Raw genomic sequence first — 10,309 nt, 5'->3', positions numbered from 1 at the left:
TCACACAATGATTAATAAATAGTTCTTGGGACTAAATTATATTCCACAGGGACATAAAAGTCACATTTTAAAATTTAGTTATCAAAAACAGAAAACTTTCTTCACACATAACTTTGGAAGTAGCCAGTCATAACGACAGAAAGTTATTTAAATCATGTAACATATCAGATAAGAATCTTTAAGTATTAAATTTTAATGACATAATTTCAAATTCACAGGAAGAGTGCACTGAACTCTGGCATCAAACCTCATCACTTTTGTGTCTATTGATGTAGAACTCAAGATCTTTTTACTGTATATGAAAAAGTGAGTTTAAAGTGAGTTTATTCAGCTTACTAATTGTGCAGCAAATACCTTGAGTATAAACTTTAAGAAGTTCTATGGCCAGGTACGGTGGCTCACGCCTGTAATCCCAGCACTTTGGGAGGCCAAGGTGGGCGGATCACCTGAGGTCAGGAGTTCGAGACCAACCTGGCCAACATGGAGAAACCCCGTTTCTACTAAAAAAAAAAAAATACAAAATTAGCTGGACGTGGTGGCGCATGCCTGTAATCCCAGCTACTCGGGAGGCTGAGGCAGGAGAATTGCTTGAACCCAAGAGGCGGAGGTTGCCATGAGCAGAGATCGTGCCACTGCACTCCAGCCTGGGAGACAGGAGTGAAACTCCGTCTCAAAAAAAAAAAAAGAAGTTTTATACACAATGTAGGTATACAAATGGTGCCACTAATCACAATTCACTTCATACACTCATGAAAATGGTTCTATCAAACTGCCTTCCCTCCCCCTCCAATTAGTTTGAACTGCTGAGGTATCTGGGTATGCAATAAATATTCAAAAGTTCCAAATATTAAAAGTCAAACTAGAGAATGCTGAAAACAATCTAAATCTGGGTTGTGTAAGTAACTAATTAAACTTTGGTTGAGGCAGATCTATGAAAAAGGAAGCCCTGAACGCACGTGGTGAGGGACGTTTGAATTTGCAAGTTCACCAGAGAGTGGCACAGGCAAGCAGAACCACTTAGCAACCAGTGCCCACCGTCGGTTTGCCCTTAATGAGCGAATTAGACAAATGCCCTTCTGACTTGACCTCTCTTTAGTATTATAAGAATCTACATAATCTGTTCCTTTCATTCTGCAAAGCATCAAATCTTCAATAACACAGGCAAGAAAATGCAACTCTTGCCCAAGTGAGAAGTCAACTATAACAGGGTTGGTTACAGTTGACTTCTTACTTCTAACTGGGCTTTAAATAAAACAATTCCAAGAAGGACAAGAAGGATCATGTGATCAGGAGATGAACAAAGTTCCTGACAGAATGAAAGAGTCCTCTTACAGCCCATGGAATAGGGAAGTGAAGAGTATAAAAATGGAAGGGTCTAATACAGTCTTCTTGGTATTAGAAACTAAACTCTGTTTATGACGTTATGTGGTGGAATGATTATAAAGTGTTCTAACGCAAATGAGATAAAATACCAGATTTATTGTCATTAGTAAAGAAGATAAAAATAAAAACTGCTCTTCTGAAATAATTTATAAATCATTCCAAATCTTTCAACACTTAAACTATTCCAATCAATATATATATATTCTGAAAATAAGTTTTTACTTTCCACAAATTTTCTTTAGTAACAAAACAAAACACAGAGAATTGATGATCTTAATACCCTCATTTTTAAAAATGCTAATGCAGCCTCTAAGGGACAGTTCTTACCCCGTCCTAAAACTCCAAAGCTAAACTAGTTGAATGTTAATAATTTGAAGACCACCTAACCAGGGTGAGCAGGTGCCTCGGCATTACAGCTTCCCCCAAGACGCATCCCAGATGACAGAAGATCACGAACCACACCTAACTCTGTCCAACCTGCTGTTAAAGTAACTGCAAAAATAAAACCCAAAACTGTCAGTCTATAGTTCATCTTATAGCACACCAAGTACAAAATATTCCACATCAAAGAAGTTTTGTTTTATTTTTAAAATGTACTTAAACATTCTACCATATGGGAAAAACATAATTTATCTCGTTATGCAAAAAACATGTGTCAGCCTACTGCTGATTGAAGACTTTTAATTTGGGCCACCAAAAGAAGAAAAAAATGCTGGCCACCAAGCCTTAGCACCAAGCTGTCCAATACTCAGACCCCAGATCAACTTCAGAATTAGATTCCTGGGCTCGTGTTTATTGCTCCCCTCCAAAAGCAAGATCATAAGATATAAGTTGCTCAGCGCATAGGATTTTCTGGAAAGTTCTCTACTCTGGTTAAACAAAGAATACTTCCCAGCTGTTTCTCTTAATGTTCAAATACACATAAAAATAAAAACTTTCCCGAAAAGAATCAGTTTACAGTGTGCGACTGACCTATCTTGAAACAATGTTTTATCCACATTTTCTCCCTGATGTCAATACTTATTCAGGTCTGCACCAAAGGAATATTTCAATGCTCCTTTGTCAAGTCCTTCTTAATAAAACTTGTGGACAGTTTGATAACACGTTCATAGCAAGAGCTCTACAATCATCAACTGACTTCTGAAACTCCCTGTCACTACTGAGTCCATGCATTTTTGTTGCTTTACTGTGTGTACATTTGCTTCAAAGCTATCTTGTCAAAAGGGGGCATGGAGGAACCTCAGATCCTTTCGTAGAAAGAGAATAAACATTGGAAGCAGGTAGTCTCCATCTTCCTAGCAGTTTGGCCCACAAAACGAAGGCAAAGTCATCTAGTATCTCCAAGTTGAGCTCTAAAAATAATAGCTTTTGCAGTCAATTTCTAACCTGACTCATCAGTAGCTTCCAATCAACTAATAAACACAATAAGAGGGCTTTCTTTCTAAGAGATGGTGGCCTCACTATGTTGTCCAGGCTGGTCTCAAACTCCTAGCCTCAAGCAATCCTCCCACTTCAGCATCCTGAGTAGCTGGAATACAGGCATGAGCCACTGTGCCCAGCTATGGGTTTTAATTTTGTACTCCAGAACTTCATTCATATACTCACTATATCTTATAGTATTAAGGAAATAAAATGTAAAAGCACATTAGTCAATTATGTAACTTGTATTACAACCTAAGAAATATACCCTAGAAAGAGGCCTGGCGCAGTGGCTCATGCCTATAATCTGAGCACTTCGGGAGGCTGAGGTGGGAGGGACACTTGAGCCCAGAAGTTCAAGACAGCCTGGGCAACATAATGAAACCCTGTCTCTACAAAAAACAAAAAATAAGAAATTGGCTGGGTGTAGCGGCACATGCCTGTAGTCCCAGTTCCTGAACTGGGAAGGAAGGAGGACTGCTTGAGCCCAGGAAGTTGAGGCTATAGTAAGCTGTGATCACACCACTATGCTTTAGCCTGGGCAACAGAGCAAGACCCTGTATCACCAGGAAACAAAATTACATATAAATTGTAAATCTATACACACACACACATACACACACACAAATATATATACCCTAGAAATAAAGAAGTGACTCTTTCTTTTTGTCTCCTTTCTATTCTCTAATTTTTCTACGTTGAATGTGTAATATTTGTAGGATTTTAAGTTTTTTTAAACTCTTTTTTTTTTGAGACAGAGTCTTCCTTTGTTGCCCAGGCTGGAGTGCAGTGGTGCAACTTCTGCCTCCCAGGTTCAAGCAATTCTCCTGCCTCAGCCTCCCAAGTAGCTGGGATTACAGGTACGCACCACCACGCCCAGCTAATTTTTGTATTTTTAGTAGAGACAGGGTTTTACCATGTTGGCCAGGTTGGTCTCAAACTCCTGATCTCAAGTGATCCGCCCACCTTGGCCACCCAAAGTGCTGGGATTACAGGCGTGAGCTCCAAGCCTGGCCATTTATTTTTTCAAAGCACACCTTCATGGTGAGGTATTTTCAAATGTTTTTACTCATTCATTTAATTCAACATGCATTTTTGAGCGCCAGCTCCGTGCCCACACTGGGACAGACTCTGGGGAATCACATGTATTTGGAGCCTTTCTAAAGGAAGTTTTTATCGTGTTTATACTTAATATGAGAAAAATGAAAACTAGTAAAGGAAATGACCTGCTGGCACATGAAGCAGCAGCAGAAGGCTTTTTCTGTAAACTTCCTAGGACAGATCTTAGCTGAAGATGAGGAAGAAGCTTCCAGCAACTTGAGCTGGGACAGCTGCCTCTGCCCAGGTTGTTCTCACTGGTGTTAGTCAGCAAGGTCTGATCCTGAGTATGGAACTCGTTAACAGGGAGGAGGAGCGTGGAGAGGCCCAGAGAGGATTCTAACACCAGTCACCAAATGGACAAAAAAGGCACTGACCCAATGTAAAATTATATCACCAGGTGGAAATAAAATCTAAAGAAACAGCATTTCTAATAAAGAGGTTCAGGGTGTCACAGGAAGGGCAGGAAAAAAATCATTACCTCCATTTTCTATTAGAAATGATTTACTTTGATCATCGTTCCATCCACTGCTGGGCTGCAGACAAAGTCAGCTAAATTTGACCTTATCAAACATGCATAATCATAATATAGCCTCAAACAAAAATAGGATACATTTTGAAAACATCGCGGTCAACTTTCATCCCTAAGTGTGATGAAGTTTGTCCTGTTATTCCTCAAAGGACACAGCTGCAGATCTTCGCACGTGTTTGATAAGCTCCTTGATACCAGATATTCTGTTTTGTCCAATGACAGCAAAATATCTGCAAGGATAGGCTAACTGTATCATTCTACATGCATACCTTAGCTAGACATTTTGAAACTCCAAGGCTATTGCTCTCTACCTTTTATTCTCTCCGAATCTGTGAAACCAACCATACCCGCCTTTAGCTCACTGATCATCCTCAATGCTTCTTTTAAGGTACTATCTTCATTCAGTTCAACAAACATTTATCATCAGGTGTCTTATATGTGCCAGGCACTATAGGGTATGGAGATGAATGAGAGACAGTTCCTACTCATGAGGAGCTTACAGTCTGATGCTTTGGTTCTTCAAAAAAATGCACACAAATTTTCAAGCTCCCAAAAGCCCATTAATTCACAGGCTCAAGAGATCTGTGAATCCCAGATTAAGAACTCAACCCAGTGCAAAAACAAAAGGAGTCCACAGCAAGTTCTTAACAGGTAAATAACTGTGAGCTATAATTAGACACTGATAGAATTGCAGAGCATACAGAGATACAAATCATATGCATCCCCAGCTTATGACAGGGCAGAGGTGGGAAGACAGCAAGGTGAGTCTTGAGATAAACACATATGCTGACACTGAGAAAGACCTGAAACTAAAATATGCTGTTTGTTAGTCCAGTTAGTGTGGCACCTTATGTTCCAACCTGCAGGACAGCCGCTAGGACCTTGGTTCGTTTCCTGTCTTACTTAGAAACGGAAGTAGAGGAACAATGACTTTGGAAACAATGAACAGCGAATTAAGAAGCAAGGGCAGATTTCAGTTTTCAATGGGTTCACTGATTCCCTAAACAGAAGTGAAGTGACTCATCGTTTTCCATGTCTCACGAGAGAAGAGGGGGAGATGAGCATGAAGCGAGTTAAGGGTGATTTGGTTTCTGTTTGTTGTTTATGTTACCTCTGCATCATATCTGACTGCAGCAGAGAATAGCGAAAAGGCATTCTCCACAGTAATTCCTCTCTTGATAATGTGCTGACAAAGTTTTTTCAGTCTGTTTTCACAGTAAGATGTCGCCAAATCCAGAAGACCTAAAAGTAAGATATGTGAAAGGCTTAATCAAATGTATAATTATTTTCCATACACAGAGATTTTGTTTTGGTGAACAGAGGTGTATAAGTAAATTAGAAGTTTCTTAGTGGACAAGAGTCTGAATTTGAGTAAATACATTCTCTTTTTTCCTGTCTGCCTCCTCTACTTCCACACCTCTCCTATATTTACTTTATACAATTTCTTCAATAGTACAAAGAAAGGGCAAAACATGCAATTTCAGTCCTCATTTTGTTTCTAAAATGCTAAATGCATTAGCAACTTATACTTCACTATTAGAAAATTAAAATAAGCCCATAGCTTAATACCTAGGTGATGGGTGATAGGTGCAGCAAACCACCATGGCACCCGTTCACCTGTGTAACAAGCCTACACATCCTGCACATGTACCCCAGAACTTAAAATAAAAACAAATTAACAAAAAAAAAAAAAAAGAAAAAAGAAAAAAGAAAGTCCTTCAGTGACATTAGAACAAAAAAGCCTATGGTCATAAACTAAGTCCAAAAGTATTAACCATAATAACTACATAATACTATTTTTAAAGACATCTACTTCAAATCCTTTTTAAGCACCAAATTAAAGTCAATACACCTGAAGCTTTTTACATTTCAGGACTAAGAACATGAGGGGATATATTCTCGACCATGTGGCTTGTCCATCCCAATGCTGCCGTGGTACCTATAGCATCTTCTGGCGGCAGGTCCACTGTGTCTGTGTAGAGGTACTGGAGAAAGGCACGATACACTGGGTAGGAAAACTGATCGATTTCTATCACTTCCTTCATGTCTTCATTCCAATACGACTGGAACATGGATCGAAAATGCTCACACCTAAAACAGAAAAGCAAAAGTTTTATTTGTTCAGCAGCAATTTTAAAAAAAGAAAAAAAAAAATCACCTAATTAAATTGACAAAATCAGATAAACAGATTAGAAGTATCCTTGGGCCGGGCGTGGTAGCTCACGCCTGTAATCCCAGTACTTTGGGAGGCCAAGCAGGTGGATCACCTGAGGTCGGGAGTTCAAGACCAGTCTGACCAACATGGAGAAACCATGTCTCTACTAAAAATACAAAATTAGCCGGGTATGGTGGTGCATGCCTATCATCCCAGCTACTCAGGAGGCTGAGGCAGGAAAATGGCTTGAACCCAGGAGGTGGAGGTTGTGGTGGAGCCGAGATCACCCCACTACACTCAAGCCTGGCAACAAGGGCAAAAAACTACGTCTCAAAAAAAATAAATAAATCAAGTATTCTTAACTACTATATCTGGGCCTGCACACACCAGGCTCACAGACCTTTAGTTAGCACCCAAAAAACGTTTCACATGCAAGTGGTTTTTGTACCTGCCTTTTACATACACTCACTTTCATTTTTCATATCTCCTATTAAATACTAATAGGTACGCACAGAGCCTGGAAGCACCCAGCACTTCCACTACTGTTTCCATTTGACGGGCCCCAAGATTTTTTTGCTCCTTTGTTATTTTTAAAATGACATACAGAAATGCATTTTAAACAATAAAGCGAAAGAAATTCACAAACAAGAGTTCAAAACTTTTGACTATATATTAACATTAAAATGATTCATTTGTTTTTTGTTCTATGTAGTAAGTATATTCTTAAAACTGTTTTATATGTTAACTGGATTACATCAAGCTGATTATTGCCTCATTATCTGACAATTTTTCTTCTTTTCTGACTCATGGTCAAAACAGCCATCACTCCTATTTTGTTTTTTTGGATTGCCTGCTCCCCTTCCTCTCTTCCCAGGCCTGCTACAAGCTTATTTATAAAACACATTCACTAGGATAGTCAGATTAGTTCAAGAAAACCTGAGCAGCTCCTACACTGTATTTACATGTACAAAGCCACCTGCATGAGAACCTGATTTCTAAATATTGGATTTCTTACATATAACATAGTTATATCTTTCTAAAAATCATATTTTTAAATTCTTTTAAAGTGAGATATGGCACAAAGAGAAAAGGTATTTTCAAAATCCACTCAGAGGCGAGGTGCAGTGGCTCAAGCCTGTAATTCCAGCACTTTGGGAGGCCAAGGCAGGTCAGAGTCAATCACCTGAGGTCAGGAGTTCAAGACCGGCCTGGCCAACACGGTGAAACTTCGTCTCTACTAAAAATACAAAAATTAGCTGGGCGTGGTAGTGCATGGTTGTAATCCCAGCTACTTGGGAGGCTGAGGCTGGAAGATCGCTTGAACATAGGAGGTGGAGGTTGCAGTGAGCTGGTATCGTACCACTGCACTCTAGCTTGGGTGACAGAACGAGACTGTCTCAAAAAAAAACAAAATCCATTCAGAATACTAAAAAAAAGCTTCACTTACATAAAAAATTACTCTACCTCAGAAGTAAAAAAGAAATAGTTGTCTAAGAAACAATCATGGCTTTCATGGTCAGAAAACTGTACCTGAAAAGAATAGGCTGGCTGACCACAGGTGCACAGACAGAAATAGTTCCAGTTCATCTTTTCAATTCATACTGTGGTTCAGATATTTACTCCCTTAGGTAAGGAATGACATAGGGCTTTTCCGTTCCTTTCTTTTTTTTTTTTTTGAGACGGAGTCTCGTTTTGTCGTCCAGGCTGAAGTGCAGTGGCTGGATCTCAGCTCACTGCAAGCTCTGTCCCCCGGGTTCACGCCATTCTCCTGCCTCAGCCTCCCGAGTAGCTGGGACTACAGGCGCCCGCCACCTTGCCCGGCTAGTTTTTTGTATTTTCATAGAGACGGGGTTTCACCGTGTTAGCCAGGATGGTCTCGATCTCCTGACCTTGTGATCCGCCCGTCTCGGCCTCCCAAAATGCTGGGATCACAGGCTTGAGCCACCGCGCCCAGCCTTCTGTTCCTTTCAAATGTATTTCTTTGCCAATAGGTTTTTAACTAAATTTCCAAAAAGATTTGTAAATGGCCACTTTAATGGTCTTATCTTATGTGCCTTTTTCTGCAATGGCAACCTTTGTGGCAAACAGTTACTAATAAATGCATAGTTCCCTCACATTTATACAAGGAACTATGTCTAAAAAACTTTTTTTTTCATTTTTGAGATAACATCTAGCTCTGTCACCCAGGATGATCACAGCTCACCACAGCCACGATCTACTGGGCTCAATCCTTCCACCTCAGCCTCCGGAGTAGCTGGAACTACAGGAACGCACCACCACACCTGGCTAATTTTTTCTATTTTTTGTACAGACAGTGTCTCACTATATTGCCTAGGCTGGTCTCAGACTCCTGGGATCAAGTAATACTCCCTCCTTGGCCTCCCAAAGTCCTATGATTACAGGCATGAGACACCACGCCCAGCCTAGAACTTTCTTTAATTGGTAATTGGATGTCCCTTAGAAACAGAAGCAAAGCATTCCTGACTATGAGAGTTTTCTGCTTAATCTTTAATTAAAAGAGGGCATATACACTTTTCAATAACAACCTTTCATATTTTAACCACGTAAACAAATTTCCTGATGGAAATGAGTATTCACAAGATTCTTAATTTAAAAAACAATGTAAGCTGGGTGCAGTGACTCACATCTGTAATGCCAGCACTTTGGGAGGTTGAGGCGGGCAGATCACCTGAGATCAGGAGTTCGAGACCAGCCTGACTAACATGGAGAAACCCCGTCTCTACTATAAATACAAAATTAGCCGGGTGTGGTGGCACATGCCTGTAAACCCAGCTACTCAGGAGGCTGAGGCAGAAGAATCACTTAAACCCGGGAAGTAGAGGTTGCGGTGAGCTGAGATCACGCCATTACACTTGAGCCTGAGCAACAAGAGTGAAACTACGTCTCAAACAAACAAACAAATATACAAATACTTAAACTCCTACAGTACACTTTTTCTAAAACGCTCCATGAGTGTACACAAAAAACTCTTTGACATGAAATGGACTGAGGCCATCTGCAAAAATATTAAGTAGTGACATTTCTCTCTACTACCAAGGCTATTTTTGATCAGTACCCATTTCGTGGAATAACAAATAAACAGAAATGGCAAAAATAAAGTAAAGTTATTGATGTCTCTGAGCTCATGCAAAAATACCTGATTTTCAAAACAGCTTTATGGACATGAATATATTTTCCATCAATTCGAAACTTCAGATCGGCAGTTTCTGGACTATCAAATTCTTTCTTCAGTGACTCTGCAACTGTTAAAAAGTCTTCATGCTCTGAAGGCAACAAACATATATTAATACGGAAAGTTCAAGTAACAGATTGAAGATTTGAAAGACTTCAAAAAGATCATCATGACTGTGGTGATAATTCCACTTGTTTTTTTTTTCAAGAGTTCATACCTTATTTGACAAATCAATTCTACGGTATTAAAGGAAGTATCCAGACGGGCGTGGTGGCTAACTCCTGTAATCCCAGCACTTTGGGAGGCCAAGGCAGGCAGATCACGAGGTCAAGAGATCGAGACCATTCTGGCCAACATGGTGAAACCCCATCTCTACAAAAAGTACAAAAATTAGCTGGGCGTGGTGGCGCTTGCTTGTAGTCCCAGCTACTCAGGAGGCTGAGGCAGAAGAATCACTTGAACCCGGGAGGCAGAGGTTGCAGTGAGCCGAGATTGTGCCACTGCACTCCACCCTGGCAACGAGAGCAAA

At 40.1% G+C, this 10,309-nt stretch overlaps 1 protein-coding gene across 2 annotated transcripts in view; it reads right to left on the bottom strand.

Annotated features, from left to right (window-relative positions):
• Nucleotides 1-10,309, bottom strand: part of RCBTB1 (regulator of chromosome condensation (RCC1) and BTB (POZ) domain containing protein 1) — a 51,887-nt gene that overhangs the window by 4,633 nt on the left and 36,945 nt on the right. For both annotated transcript variants that reach the window (XM_011939382.1, XM_011939376.1), the window contains exons 10-12: nt 9,745-9,871; nt 6,372-6,523; nt 5,544-5,674 (exon numbers count right to left, since the gene is read on the bottom strand). In XM_011939382.1, coding sequence (XP_011794772.1) covers nt 5,544-5,674; nt 6,372-6,523; nt 9,745-9,871 — 410 coding nt within the window. The remainder of the gene's footprint in view (nt 1-5,543; nt 5,675-6,371; nt 6,524-9,744; nt 9,872-10,309) is intronic.

The sequence above is a fragment of the Colobus angolensis genome, unplaced genomic scaffold (genome assembly GCF_000951035.1).
Source record: "Colobus angolensis palliatus isolate OR3802 unplaced genomic scaffold, Cang.pa_1.0 Scaffold101, whole genome shotgun sequence".
Classification (NCBI taxonomy): domain Eukaryota; kingdom Metazoa; phylum Chordata; class Mammalia; order Primates; family Cercopithecidae; genus Colobus; species Colobus angolensis.
The sequence above is the reverse complement of the archived record's forward strand: the minus strand, read 5'-3'. Positions and strand labels throughout refer to the sequence as shown.